We start from the raw sequence: 15,825 nt of genomic DNA, 5'->3' as shown, positions 1-15,825 counted from the left end.
AATACTTATGTATTATACATTATCATTACTATATTACTTCGTGTATAATATTATTCATATTCATAGACCTATGAATATATATAATTTAGAAATTAAAAATAATAACCAATTATTATTTATATAGATAAATTAAAAAAACATTTCCATAGTATTTAGTATATTACCCGGAAGGCTGGATGGATTATACTTTAATCATTAGTCATTACCCATTGATATTTTTTATTTTTATTAGGAATAAACAAATAGAGATTTTACAATATCTAAAATTACAAATAATAAGTAAACATGGTGATTATAATTAGAAACGAAAAAAACCGGATTACGTGATATTGATACTTTTAATACTTTATCAAATAACTTAATAGCCATTACATGGTAGCATATTGCAGATCGCAGTATTACATTATGTATATTCATTTTAATGGCATAGAACTTTGAAAATATTTGATTTTTTCAGTGTTTATTTTATAACATTTTAACATACATTTTTAGATTAACATCACAAAACAAATCAATAAAATTATGTTATAATAGTGTAAAAATAAATTTATTACCCAAGTATATGAGTATATACTATTCAATTAAATAAATGTACAAAATAAATATATTTGTTGGATTCAATATATGGGTATAAATTGTATTTGCATTATCCTTTTAATCTTCTGCAATCGATATGTAGGAATCTATCTGTAGTCTCTTTCAGATCTCAAATCATACATAAATTTTCTTTATACTTAAAGCATTATGTACTTATATAATAAACGAATGTCGGGGAAGTATATCGACTTTTTTTTAGCTGTTGTTAGAATAATATAATTATTAAATATAATTATTCCTGTATACTATTGTAACAGAATAGCATAGTAGCGAATATAGGTACTCCTTAATATACCTATTAATTATGGATTATGTGATTTACCAAGCATGCTAATTGCTAACCCCTTTTTCTTTAATAATGCAGTTATTCAAAATCTAATTTTTTTAGTTTTTAAATAATATACTTTAGACTATATTTTCAAATTCTTGAAATTTTTTGAGCTACTTAAGGAGTGTCCCTTGGAGTTACAAACTTCTGTTATTCAAATGAGAACACCCCTATTCATTTATAAACTATACAAGAGATAATTTTTCTGAAATTTTTGACTTATCAAAATCAATACTCGTAATAGCAGTTTTCGAGTTATTTAACTTTGTGTTCTAATGATAAAAGGTCCTTAGTAATAACTAATAAGATGGGGCTATGATGATTTGAAAATTGTAGTAATTAATATTAATCAATCGATATTAATAATTTGTAAAAATGGCCCAAGTATAATGTAAATAAATACAAGATCCAATTTTACGTCTATTTTATGTTTATGTAAGACCAGTTTTAAGGGCTATTAGCTTTAATATAAACATTTTAATAATTAAGAAATTACTCATTCAAATTTTGAATATGGTATATCAATATTAAAAAAAAGATTATTCACTAATTAATTTACAGTAAAGGGTTACTTATGGAGGGTTCTCATTTGAAAAATAGAAGTTTTTATCATTACAGGACATCCCTCAATAATAGTAAAAAAAATTGAAGAATTTGTAAATATGGTCTTTGAGAATGTTTAAAAATTCCAAAACTCAGAATTTGAATAAATTCATTATTAAAAGAAAAATAGGGGTTATCATGCTTTGTGAATCACCCTGTATAAAGGTATTGCATATTAATATAATATAGTTGATAATGTTGATATTATGTCCTACAATATGTTGTGATTAAATTACTTCCGAATGGGTACTTATGTACCTATGTACTAACCTCAATACACTAATATGCTTATAGGTTAGGTCAGTCTCGATTGCTCGATTGCTGCAGAAACGTACCTATCAATTATAATATTATCTACATATTTTTTTATAAATTTTACTATTTTGATGATCATTTTGTTACTGCGATTGTTAGGACAATATTAGGTGTAGCAAAAGTCATGCAGTTTTAAAGATAATATTTTGAACAACTTGGATATTGGTAAGATTGTAGTAATACCAATAAAATATTTATGCTTTCATTTAAAAAAAATTATTCGGCCATTAGCTCACTCATTTTTTAGTTAATTTGCAGTTGTTGATGCGCAATAACTCAATCCGAATTCACTTTATCCTAGACCCTAGTAATAGAGTTGGGTATGTGTATGTACATGATATTAGTGTATGTACATGATATTAACGTGATGCACATTAGAAAGTTAATTCAATTTTCCGAATCGATTAAAAAATGCATTTAAACGGTTTTGAAGTTGCGCAATAACCTTTTCTGCTGCAATAAATTATAATTTTATAATATAGGTGGGTACATCATGGAATATATAATATTTTTTATCAACTTTAACGAGTTATTAGTCAAGTTCATTAAATTTATAAATGCGTGCCTACTATATTATAACCTAAACACTTAATAATGAGTAACGAGTTAATGCGGATTAATGACTGCGCATACATTATAGGGGCACTCGATTCATTCAATGTTTTGTGCAGGGGGTCTAACCTTTTGTAGCTGGAGCGCAAATTTTACCTTTTAAAAAAAACACCGGTGGTTGCCAGAAAACAAAATTATATTATTACCTAATATTTGTATTCTATTTTATGTAATTCACATATTATTACATTACACAATAAGTTACTTATATCGAGAATTAATTAGAATTTAGAATTAATTGATTAATTGATATGATGATTGAAATTGTTTTTCAGAACCCAATTGTTCAATATCATAATTATTAAATTGTTGGAGGGCCAAAGAAAAAGGCTGCGGCCCTTGGGCCACTGGTTGGACCACCCTGCAGGTTTAGTGTATGCTAATGGAACTCGGCATAAATGTTTAAAAAATGTCACAGATATGCCTTTTAAATTGAAAGCTCGCCACGAATCAACTAGCATACTCTCTTGATGCAAATACAATCGTAGAACCCTTAAAAATTTTAATCTATTAGATTATGACGTAATAATACTGTCATTGCTGTTCCCTGGTGGTGCATACTGACGTTGGCTGCGGTGAACGTAATCGTTGCCGGCCCGAGAAACCGTAACCATCCCGACGGACTTCGTGGTGGTGGTGCTGCAGGCGGTGACGGTGGTGACGGTGACGGTGGCTCTGCTTGCGGTGTCGCGACTTCGGCGCGTTGACCGTCGGGAACGTTTCGGGCGAATAACAAGTGAACGTGGGACGCCTAGCATTACTCTCATCAGTAATCGCAGACCACGTTTGACGAGCGACAGCGCGTCACCGCCGCTTGTCGGCGTGTCTAGCGGTTCTAGCGGACGTCGTTGTGGAACGGATGGACCGCCGTTACTGGGACAGCCATCATTATTGTGGGCATTTGCTTTGGTGGATCTGTGGCCACACGGTCCTCTAAACCGGAACAGGCTGCACGACAGCATTCTAAGCGCCAGCGCTAGGACGCACACGCCGACCAGGCACATGGCCAACGTGGTGAATGACGGAAGGAAACGGACAGTGGCCAGAGCGATGGTGGCGGCGCACAGGCCGTGCAATAACATGGACCGGTCGGCCAGTCCCGAGCATCGCGCTTGTTCTACGCAGCCGTTACCAGAGACGCCAACGCTTGATTCCGCTTGATTCATTCGTAGCTGTGGTGCAAGTAGCGGGTCGAATTGTTCTACACCGCTTCCGCCGCAGTCGTCGTTGTCAGATCGTTCGCACGCGATCATTTCGTGGATTGCCGAGCGTATAATGCCGCGGGATGAGCGACTGACGATGACGACGACACGACGGCAGCAGAGTTACGTTTTCGATTAAGGCGTGCGCACGCTTATGCTTGTGCATGTGAATAATATCAATATATTTCGAGACCAAACACCGTCTCTTATTTATTGTAGTGCTCAGATGTATAATTAATGTAATTTTTTGAGTAAGTGTGCTTATGTATTCCGCCGAGTGTTCAGCATAGCTGATCATATTATGACGACGAAAACACCGCGATCGACATATTATAAAATATTATAATATATGATTATAAGATGAAATAGAAGAAGTGGCAAGAGAAAAATCTATCGACTAAATTTAGCGAAACCTAAATATTCATTTTTCAATGCCAACTCCCTTTCCTAAAAATTTCCCCAGAAGACAAAAGACTATTTTAACCCTACTCAGAATAGTACACACATCTATTACTCAATGTGACATCGTGATGCCAAGGGAGATTCCTCCTTTTATGCAACACCACCTCCGCGAAACCTTCAGGTCTATAAAGTTATTCAAATACCTAATACTATCAAATCTGTATCTTAACATTTAAAAACCATTGTGTTTAATCTTTAATGTATATATTATAAATTTAGTTTAATGTTTTAAATAATATAAGTACTATTCTATGTCCACTGTAGATTATTCCTTTTTTTTGTTACAGAGAAATAAAAATTTATATGAATAAAAATAAAAAATAGTAAATACACAGCAGAATGCAATGTTATAATCTGACCTATCGCGTGCTACATATTTTTTGTAGTTCAACTATGTATAATATAATACATATATTATAATGCGGATACCTATCACAAGCTGTTGACACGATATTATAGTAATATTCATTTCTAGTGTAGATTGTAAAATGTATATTAAATCTAAAAAAGCGGGTAATTATGGATTATATGTTAACCATATTTAAGATTTATAAATAAACAGTAAATATATACAAATATAAGTTTATTTATAGTTACATCAATTAAAAATATATTAGGTAAAGATACAAAAAGATAGTAAAAATAGAAATAAATATACTTTTTGGAGATTTGACAATACTCAAACCACTCACAATAATTTATCATACACAAAACTAATGTTTTACTTCCGTTTAATAAATCTCGTCGCCAAACTGCCTACTGGTGCTTCGACAACCAAGAATAATACTAAGCCCATAAAATAACTTTTCAATGCATCATATATCCAGGCATCCACCTAAAAAAACGTGATTACAAAATGAATAGAAAATGTGCTAGTTATTTCACAACTTATTAATAATTTTGATATGTTGATTATACTATGTTATACTATATGTATATTATATTATGATATGTCGAATAATAATTTCAGTCTTACCACAGTTCTTCTTGATAGATAATTAGGTGATCTCATTCGACTCTGTGATATCATCATAATAGTGAGGTTGACTAAGAAAACGGAATATGAAAGTCTCCCCAATGATACTATTAATCTATTAGTCACAATTTTGGATATTAGACCTGAAAACAGTACACAATTCATGGTGTGAAAAAAGTTGGTGTTGTTAATCGTTAACACTATTACAGCCAGTCTCAATTCCGTTATCTTAACGCCGATGCCGAGAATACACCGGACCAGTTAATAGTTGATTTCCTTTTTTAATTATATTACGTATTTTATTACATTTAGTACTAAACATTAATATGTATTGTTGGATAAATTATGTTCATTAAGTTTTACGAAAAATAATTAATCACTAGATAGTATATAATTGTTGATATTTATGAGAGTATCTAATATTTTTAAGGAGAATAAAGAACGATGGAGGAGTATTACCACAGTAGTGGATATTTGCTGGCATTCGTCACGAAACTAATATTTCTTTTCCAAGTGAAAAAAATGGTATGGAATAACGGAATAGTACATACCTATAATTGGGTGGTATTCGAGATAACAGAAAAGTACCAATAAATTAGTGTACATATTATAATTATTGGTACCTAAAAAATGTTTAACTAAAGAGATCCGAAAAAATGGATACAATAGAAAAATCTGTTAAAATGTAGGTATTACATAAGTTAATTTATTATAAAATATTTAAAGCTATAACTTATGAGTTATAACACTCAGAGAAAATTAATTTCCTAACATTAATTATATCGTTGATAATTTCATAGTTTAATGAATTTAAGATTTACTTAGGTAGTTAGGTATAATAACACGTTTCTTAAACACAAAAAAAAATATAATTTAAGAAATATTTTTTTATGTTAAATTTTGAGCCGAACACATTGATATCCATAAGATATCGTAATAATTTTTAAAGCAAAATATGTAGACTATCAAACTATCTTATGTTGTGTGATCAAAATTAAGACTTACCTTAACCACTTGTGAAATGGCAAACAAATATCCATCCAAATAATATTACCCATGTGCAATGATTTAAAGTTGAGTATAGAGCTTGTTCTATCACATAATAAGGCCTATCTCTCTTATAAAATACAACTCCATAAAACTGAATCCATAAACAAATCACGGCAATAGTGAAAGTTCCAACATGAACAGTCATCTAAAATATCACCAATTTAAATTTATAGTTTCAATTCATATTTCATAAGCACATATTTATAAATGATAGGTAATAAGATACTAACTTGTGAAAATTTTACTTTGTTTTCCTTTAATTTATCAATGGTTATACCTGTTGTTAAACCCATAAAAAAAGGAAAAGCTCGGGTGTAACTTAATCTGTATGACTCATTAAATGTTTTGGAATATCTTGTGTTTTCTAAGAATCTGAAAATAGTTATATATTTAAAATGTTTTTTATTAGAATTCAATAATAAATTGTTCTTAAACTATGTTTTGTTTTTTTAAATTCAATTCAAATGTGTCCAATCATGAATAAGTAACGCTAAAAACTAAGCATTCAATCTTATACTCAGTAAACAGTATTAATATAGTTTTGATAAGCACAATACCAATTATAAACGTTCTATGTAGAGTAACAGTGTATTAGGTAGGTAGGTACTCAAAATGAGTAACACATGATTAATTGATTAGTAATTTTATAGTATTATTGTATAAATTTAACTTACGGAAGAAGTATTTTAATTATTCCCTCCCTTTTTGTCAATATCGTGATTATAAATGGCACAGCTATCGATACACCAAGGATTAAAGTTAATAATCCAATCCCGGATTTAGTGTTCTTCGTGTAAATGTAAACAACAATAACTCCAAGTATGAAAAACTGAACATCACACGATATGTACCAACTGGCTATAAGGCACTGCAATAATAATTAATAGTTAGAAATATTTTTATTTTATACGTTTTTACCTACTATGCTAATAGGTAATTAATATATTTTATTTATTCTCCCAACTGAACCATTATATGATTACCCATGTAACTTATAATTTTTCTAAGATTGTAATTGCATTAAAATAAAATTAAAAAATGTTGTTAAGTACTTACTTCATACTTAGTATCAATTAAATTACTTATGAACAACATATTGGTCCACCAATAGTTTTTGCATATATCGGCTTCGTCCCAGGTTTTATAAGGCCATAGTGGGCCGTCTCCGAGGTGAGGCACGATATGTGCGGTGATCGCCATCATTGCACAATAAGCCGGTAATATTCTAAAATGGTTTTAGAATAATATATTATGTTAATGACTAGAAGTATGCAAGTGCAATAGAATAGCTGACGGAAATGCTTATTAGATTCGGGGTGTCAGGAATATCGCAATATTTGATGTAATGATGTGATGTTATGGAATACCTATGTTCGACGCTTGGGGAATGTCTAACTACTAATTTAACCACTGATTTTAGCTAATGAGTAATGACATAATGCCGAACTTCAGCAACCAATACTTACATTACCTTACAACTACGTGTGGCTTATGATTACAAATATACATTATCCGTACTCCAATCATACAATAAAATTACTTAATTAAATTATTTTTATTTTTTAAACATGCACATTGGCTTGAACAAAAAATAATTCGTGAATTTTCTTTTATTTATAGACAATAACAACAAATAACCGTAAATCACAAACAATTACTTAAGAGTGAAGAGTGTATAAATTAAAAAAAAATTCAAAAAGAATCTTAATCAGTGCTTATTTATATTCGCATTTCATCGACAACTGTGATCAGTGTAAACACTGTAAACTGAAATGTATTTGTAGCTAGAAAAGCATTTTACAAGAAGTATCATAATTTAAGTTATCAACTTTCTAGTCGTGAATCGTATAATTATGATAAATAAATAATTATTTAACTGTAAGCAATCACTGTTTCATGCTTGTATAAGTTTTTAATTTATCGAATATTATTCAGTGGTCTTTAACCAACTGCAGTTGAATAGTGATTGTATAATGTTTTTGGGCTAGTTTAAAGATTATCCACTTGTATTAGTGGCTGAAGTCAGAAATGTTGTCAATAGCTAAAAGCCGTGGTTAAACTTAACATTAGCTACTCATTGGACTTAACCCGTAACTCTCCATACGTTTTTTTTTCATAGCATATTATCGTACTGGTTATATTATTGTATAAAATTGTTCGATTAGAGAATAATTAATTTTATTGTTCATATAATGTAAAAGGTTTTACCTGATCATTCTGTAGATGATTGGCAAAATAAGTTTTAGCAAAACTGACATCTCTTCTGTTTTTTTATAAACCGGTACTAATGTCGAATATATCAGAAAACCAGTAACGAAAAAAAATGGATCAGTTAAGTTCATACTAGTCAAATAAAGACCGCGTCCGCTGAGGTATAACTGTAATAATTATAGGTACATTATTATATTTTATTGTTTTATTTTTACAGAAATGTTTTCCAAAAACATTTCACTTTTCCAAAAATGTATTAAAAAAAACTATATTGCAATATTTAAAATTTGGAAATTCAATCAGTTTAAAATAGGTTTTAAATACAGATTCAGTTAATTTTTCGAAAAAATCTAAAATACTATGAAGGAATATCAGCAATCTTCTTTCAAAATTGGCAGCTTTTGTGTAAATTTAACTACACTCCTCATTCCAACCATTAGTCAAAATATGAAATTGTCCATGATGCTTTTAAAATTGTAATTTGACTGCCCCCTCCCCCGTATTAACTTAATTTAAAAAATATACAAATAATATCTCAACTTACGTTTTCTATGAATTTAGGATTACTTATTGGATTTCCAACTAAATACATAAATCTGTGACCCAATAAAATTACTATCATTATAACCGCTTTCCAACCATTTATCATATTATATTCGTTATTTTTATCGAACTTCAATAATATTTTAAGCGAATGAATAAAAGAAAATAAGTAGAAAAATGAATTTGGAACTTCTCCTGTTGATTAAAAAACATATGAAATACGTTAAATATGTTCATTTTAATTAATTAGTGAGAATAATAGTACTAGTAAGTTACTAACTTTCGTCTTCTTTCTTCTTTTGTTGGCGATTTAATGCTATATAATGAAATGCTGTTGAAGCGCCACAAATTAAAAATAGCAATCCGAAAATCACGCTACAAGAATAAAAAAACTTAATTAGTATTAATTACTTTATTAGCTTTAATAGTAGCATATAATTTATAAACTGCATATTATTATACTCTTTATTATGTATTAATTCCGTTGGATATTTGAATGAAATATTTAGATATAATATATGTTATGAATTTATGATATATGATAAAAAAAAGTCAAAAATACCTAATAACAGTAAGAAAAAAATCAATTACTTGGTTACGTAATATGCTGTATTGTAAGGATACATGTCTCCACTAACAGTGCACAAGAGCGGATTTACTTTAACAACAGCTTTGAACTGCTCTGGTATGAACACCTTGTCCAATTCGTTTTGCAATGATGTTTGAAGATCTGTTGCTGTACAAGAATCCGGAATGCAGATTCCTAAATGTAAGCTATTTCGTTGGACTTGATCTGGATAATCTACCCACTGAAACGACAGAGTTGTATACAAAGTATTTTAAATGTCACTTTTATTAAAAATTAGAAAAAGTAGGTACCGATTGGATTTTTAATATTTATCTAATTTTAATTGTTGAACGGAATCCAATTAGTGATTACTAATTAGTTTGTATATTGTATCTATAGTATTATATATAGGTATGTGATAACTGATAACTGATAACTAACTGATAAGTATTGGTACACACAATTTCTACAATTATTTAAATTGTGTCTTAGATAACAAATTATGAATAACAAATTGTTATTTAGTTTTGAAAGTAGCATTCTCGTCCGAAGAAATATGAAATATTATATTTGTCAATTTATTATATACTTTACATTTTGTTTAAGACATTTTGATTGCTTTAAATATTAATCTCGATGTATAACCATAACTGGTATATCAATATTTTTTTAAATTCATATTTTAAATATTTTAACATACCCCGAGTACTGTTTTCCATGCATGATTGTTGCCAAAATCGTCAAGATTTTCAGTTCTATTGAAACCATAATTTTTCCCGTCCGGTGGAGATAATTTTATTTCAGACAAACAATACTGTCCTCTTATCGGATGATGCACATCGACACATTCGTCATAGACCCCCATTTGATATCTATTACCTGCCAGTAGACCAACAGGATACCGGCTCCAGGATTCTGACACTGAAAAATAAATATTATATTAATATATTATATAAGTAAAGATAGGTATAATATAGGTATAAGCTACAAGCATACATTATGTTTTTAATAATTTAATTAAGTGGTAAACCATTACTCGTAAGTCTTAACGTATAGTTTATTTTCCCAGCCTCCCAGGCCCGGATTAACACTACCGTAGTCCCTAGACCCATGTGCTAATACGGTCCTGTAGTGTTCAGTATTTAAATGATTAAGAAACCTAATATTTGGGATAGGTAGTGTTGAATCTCAGTGTTCGAAAACGAAAATATTTACAACATGAAAATCATCATGATACTTTACATTTTAAACACATAATGAGTTTTAAACTAGTGTACCTCTTATAAGTGGTGTCTCCCAATAAGCCACGAAACAGAGGACTATATTTAATATAAAAAAAAGTAATAATAATATTGCGTTTGTGAAATGTTACAACCCAGAAAGTTCACAAAATCGATAGTACAGTCTCGACGGTTTCGAATAATAATAATGACCAAAAAAAATTGTTTTTAGCGAAAATGAAGTTAACCTTCTGTAGTACTATTTCTTAAAAGTGAAATTAATTACTTTAATCATAGTAACATCATCAAATATACTAAGTAATATCATAGGCTGACAGACCGTCTACGCTCAGAATAGTTTTTTCATACACAATGTTTTTATATCATTGAATTCAAATTCAATATCATTCATTACAGTGACCCACTTGGCACTTGTGACCTACTGTACAACAGAGCGACATCTCCTTACACGCTTTTTGAATGAATAACAAACATGATTTTTTTTTTAAACAATATACAATTAATTATAATCTATATTATTATCACCGGTTTTATAATACTATGTAGGCAAGGTGTATTTATAAGTACACTTTGTTTATATTTAATATAATAATATATTAGCCATAAGGTATATCCACAGATAAACATTTAATATATTACCTGAGGTAATTCTTTAGTTCACATTTTCACAAGTTGTAATTAGGTTTAATAATAGGCACGTCAATCAAAGTAAATTATCAATTAGATATTTTTAGTCTTGATCATACAATCAAAACGTTTGTTTTTTTTTTCAATTTTCAATTTATGCGTTTATGATAGTATTTAATAGGGTTCCTAATATTTTTCTGGCTGATATAAAATCAGCAAAACATCGTTACGATAGATTTGAATAGTATAAATTATTTTTGTAACTAGAAAATTATTTTCACGTATTGGTCACTAAACACTAGCTAAGCTACCTTGAAGCATCTACGTGCGCATCGTGTTCTATACGTTCCCAGTATTAATTGTTGTATCGTTGTACGCTGTTAAGTCATATAATACAATATGTCTAGATTATATGTCTACCATAGATTCTAACGACACCGTATTGCTGGAGTTAACGGAAGGAGAAAAGATGAAGAAGAGGATATTTGAAGATCTGAGATCGGCAAAGTTCAACATTCCAACTAAATTTTCGACACGGGTTGGAACTTGGCTGACGTTGAAAAGACACGAGTCTACGACGAACGTGGCCACGACTTGTCATCAACCAGCCAAAGCAGGAGACTCCAAAGTCTACCACCAGTGTTGGTCCGCTCCGGTCGAGCCTTTTGAGCTTTCTGACGTGCTGACACAAAACGGACCTCCATTCAGTCCATCGGACCTCGAGATGTCTGTTTCAAAGGACGCAGGATCCAACGCGTCGCTGCAGGATAATGGTGCTGTGAGTTCGATGGATACGCCGAAAAGAGTAAACACGTTATCGTGTACGTCCGTGCAGTCGGTGCCCGAACTACCAGCAACATCGCCCAAAGTCTGGGAGACAATAAGCGAATTTGAAGACTGTTCAGCGCAGAGTCGATGGTCCTCAGCTCCAAATATATACATACAACTTTTGGACTGGTAGATCACCCGGAACGGGAAACAGAATGCAGTGACGGCAGCGAGCAGGAGTTGGTCTGTGACCCGATAAATCCTAAATGGCGTCGCTCAATATGGAGCCGGACGAAGAAATTCGTCCGGCGCATGTTTTACTGCGCCGTTTAGAGGGTTACCGCAACCACTTAGTTGCTGAATGAAGTAATTCATTATTACCGAAATAATTAGAAAACAATTTTTGTTCAAGAACTTGATTTACATAAATAAGCTTGCAGCTTTGTTATGCTACTTGTCTAGTTGGTTTTTAATTGAAATTAATTTTAATTAAAAAAAATTATATTATTATCAAACGCATCAACATTCAACACCCTCTATAATATTGTACCAAAAACATCCTTGAACAAAAAAAATAAATTTTTGTATTAAAATTGATATTCAAATAGGTTTCCAAATAACTAGGTTCTTTACAGTTATATCTTATATTACTTAAAATATGTTTATACAAAGAAAAACTACGTTCTGAAATGAAATATGCAGAAAGTATATAACTCTGGTTGATACTTTATACAACACAATATTTGATCAGATTTGATTCGTCTTGTGTGCAAACACAGGTGCAATGTTAATTAAAGTCAGTCTTTAGTTATAAGTGTTATAACTTACGTCTTACAAGCAGTGCAGGTTGCAGCATTTGCTAATTATTATTTATTTTTGTCTCTAGCAGATAGTGCCACTGAAACTCATGTCAACATTATGTTATAATTATCTCAAACATTAAATTTGAAAATTCTGTTCTTTTTTTTGTACTTGTATTATTTTAAAAATGAGGGAAGTGTTTTATTCTTATGTTTTAAATTTATTGACCAGTTATCCGGAACACATTATTATTATCATGTTTTGCTACAAAGTCAGTCGCTCACAAAACTCAGACGACATTTGAACGATACTTTATTTAATACGTGACTCGCGCTGTAAATATTATCACATTTTCTTATTCTTATATGAGTTATATCTGAGCCTCCCCATATGAGTAGGCATATGACGAATTAACGCGCACAATATAAAACATTCTTGTTTATAATATACCAAATATTGTAATATCATTATTTTAATAGTGTTTTATGTTTTTTTAAAGCTTTTGTCGTTCAATGACAAACATGTAATGGGTACATACAATTGTCAGCTAGTGTAGACAGTGTAGTATTTTGTCCATCGGTGTTTGTTTACTGTATTAGGTACCTAACTGCTTTAATCGTTACTGTGCCTATTGTTATTTATGAGTATTGAAAGATAGGTGTAAGAATTATGATAGTATAATATAGATGTTTATGATTCATTTATTATAGAATCATACAACATATATTTTGCATATTATGCTGTCTATAAGCTTTAAGTTATAAATTATAACTATATTTTAAATGCCATATCGAAGACGACGAGATATTCAAATTTTAGACCTTACATTGAACCAAAACAAAAATTAACAGTTACTCTCAGGTACTGTAGAATAAGTATTTATTATTTGAAGTCGGTGGTTCTTAACCGGTGTGTTGCTGCACACAACTGTGCAGCGACATCGACTAGTAGTACCACAAAAAATGTCATACATATATAGGCACGTGGCAATGACTAATGCCTTGGCTGAAGTTGCCGAAGTTGTTGTGGTTGTCAAGTGCGCGAGCGTGTCGTGAAAAAGTATGATGGATAATATTGTGCCGCGGACCAAAAAATGTCGAGAACCACTGTTTTAAGTATATCGATTTGTATAATACTAATTACTATCCGTATACATTAAGTTTAAATTAAATGCATTCAAATGTTAAAAAAAAAATATTGTTAAAAAAGACTCAAAAAATCAAGTTTAAATAAATTAAATCTCGAACTGCTTTAAACTAAATACAAATATTTACTGATAATTTACTTCATTTTATATTATTATGCGTTGGGCGATTCGGGGTTGGGTACAAAGTAACTAGTTATGGACTCACATATAAAATCAGCATTTTGCTTTTCATTTTTGTTCGGTCGATTCGGCCGGTTTGGAGAATACCCACTGGGACTATATTCAGGCGTTAAATTGAATATTTGTTAAATGTTATAATTGTTAATTACTATTCTGTACGTTGTATAGAGATGATCACGAACCCTATAATATAATATGGTGTAATATGGTTTACGTATATTATGGAAGTATTCCACGAAATTATGAAGAATCAATTCAGAAAAAAATAATAATACCTAGTTGCTTTCTAAATAAAAACTACGTATAGATACGAGCTACAACACTCCTTATTAAAAATCTTCAGCTGTTGTTTGTCTTCACAATTGTAACTTGTAACTTGTATTAATATCAACGGTGAACTTAAAAATAATGTATGGTATTTAAATTAAATTAATTTTTTTTGTTTTGAATTAACCAATACAGTAACATAACAATGTAGTGTACCAAGTATTAAACTGCCAATTACTTCAAACAACTGCACGTTTCATTATGTAAATATATTATGACATTGAACTACTTAAATTATATAGTTATGCAGATTTCTCACACTCTCACTCTCGCACGAACAGGTTTAAAAACATCAAAACATTATTATTTATTACATTAAATTTGTCTCGGGTACATAATAACAAATTAGTATACCTACTTAAGGCTGTTTAAAGCGGATGTATGTTCATCCATTTAGATAAGTTAGCGGAAAATAATAAACTTCCAGACGTCCAATTTTAATTTTGAAAGAATATTTGAATTTATTCTCTTCTGTCAGTGTTTTGTTGAAAACGATTTTTTTTTTTAATTTCTCTAAATATAGTAATTGTGAATTTTGATTTTAAAAAAAATGTAAACTAATTGGGTACTATACAAATTAAACAATACAATAAATCGAAAATTAATTTTCTTTGAAATCTAGCAAAGAGAATAAGGAATCCAAATATGTTTTTTAAAATTAAAATCGGGCTTTCGTTACTGGGTAAATTTTTTTCCGCTTTTTGAGACTTTCATAGCCCCATTTGAATTGAAAGTTTTGGATCGCTTAATATAATGATGTGTGACTATTATTATGTGCGTTGTGGATTTCAAAGAATCTAAGCCGTAGTTTATCTGTAATGCGCATAAAGCGTACGGGGAACTCACGCACACTAATGTTTAGTCACTTCACACACAGTCACACTGCACTAATAAAATATTGCCTTGGTTCGACCCCTTAAAAATGATTCAGCCTTAAGAGGAACGCGGGAGTTTGTTGTCTCCGTCTTATAAACGTACTGCATGGAAAATTTTACGTTCACAATAATACATTTTACTCTGTAATTTCTTAGATTACAGTGAATTTACTTCTTATAAAATTTAAAGGCAAGAATATTATCCAGGAAAATTTGGAGGATTTTATTGACACATATTATTACTTTTAAGTAAGTTATGATTATTTTTACACTGAACATTTTATTACCGTGTGGTGTCTTCTTAAAATATTCGCAAAACACAGACAAGAATAAAATAAATTCAAATATTTTTTTTCAAAATTAAAGACTTTTGGAGAAAATTTTTTTTATCA

General features: G+C 30.3%; 2 protein-coding genes across 2 annotated transcripts; both read right to left on the bottom strand.

Annotated features, from left to right (window-relative positions):
- Positions 1-1,000: 1,000 nt before the first annotated feature.
- Positions 1,001-3,977, bottom strand: LOC111040349. The gene has a single exon (XM_022324229.1). The coding sequence runs from the start codon at positions 3,706-3,708 to the stop codon at positions 2,971-2,973; it is 738 nt and encodes a 245-aa protein (XP_022179921.1). The 5' UTR covers positions 3,709-3,977; the 3' UTR covers positions 1,001-2,970.
- Positions 3,978-4,685: 708 nt separating this feature from the next.
- LOC111040350 (nose resistant to fluoxetine protein 6-like) lies at positions 4,686-10,390 on the bottom strand. The gene is made up of 11 exons (XM_022324230.1): positions 10,168-10,390; positions 9,491-9,708; positions 9,180-9,274; positions 8,901-9,094; positions 8,354-8,523; positions 7,202-7,370; positions 6,820-7,013; positions 6,376-6,517; positions 6,101-6,290; positions 5,096-5,238; positions 4,686-4,954 (listed from the first exon to the last, which is right to left on the bottom strand). Exons 1-9 carry the CDS (start codon positions 10,330-10,332, stop codon positions 6,102-6,104), a joined length of 1,536 nt encoding a protein of 511 aa, XP_022179922.1. The 5' UTR covers positions 10,333-10,390; the 3' UTR covers positions 4,686-4,954; positions 5,096-5,238; position 6,101.
- Between the last annotated feature and the right edge of the window lie 5,435 nt (positions 10,391-15,825).

Source organism: Myzus persicae, unplaced genomic scaffold (genome assembly GCF_001856785.1).
Source record: "Myzus persicae strain clone G006 unplaced genomic scaffold, MPER_G0061.0, whole genome shotgun sequence".
Taxonomy (NCBI): domain Eukaryota; kingdom Metazoa; phylum Arthropoda; class Insecta; order Hemiptera; family Aphididae; genus Myzus; species Myzus persicae.
Note: the sequence above shows the minus strand (reverse complement) of the source record. Positions and strands in the feature narration are given on the sequence as shown.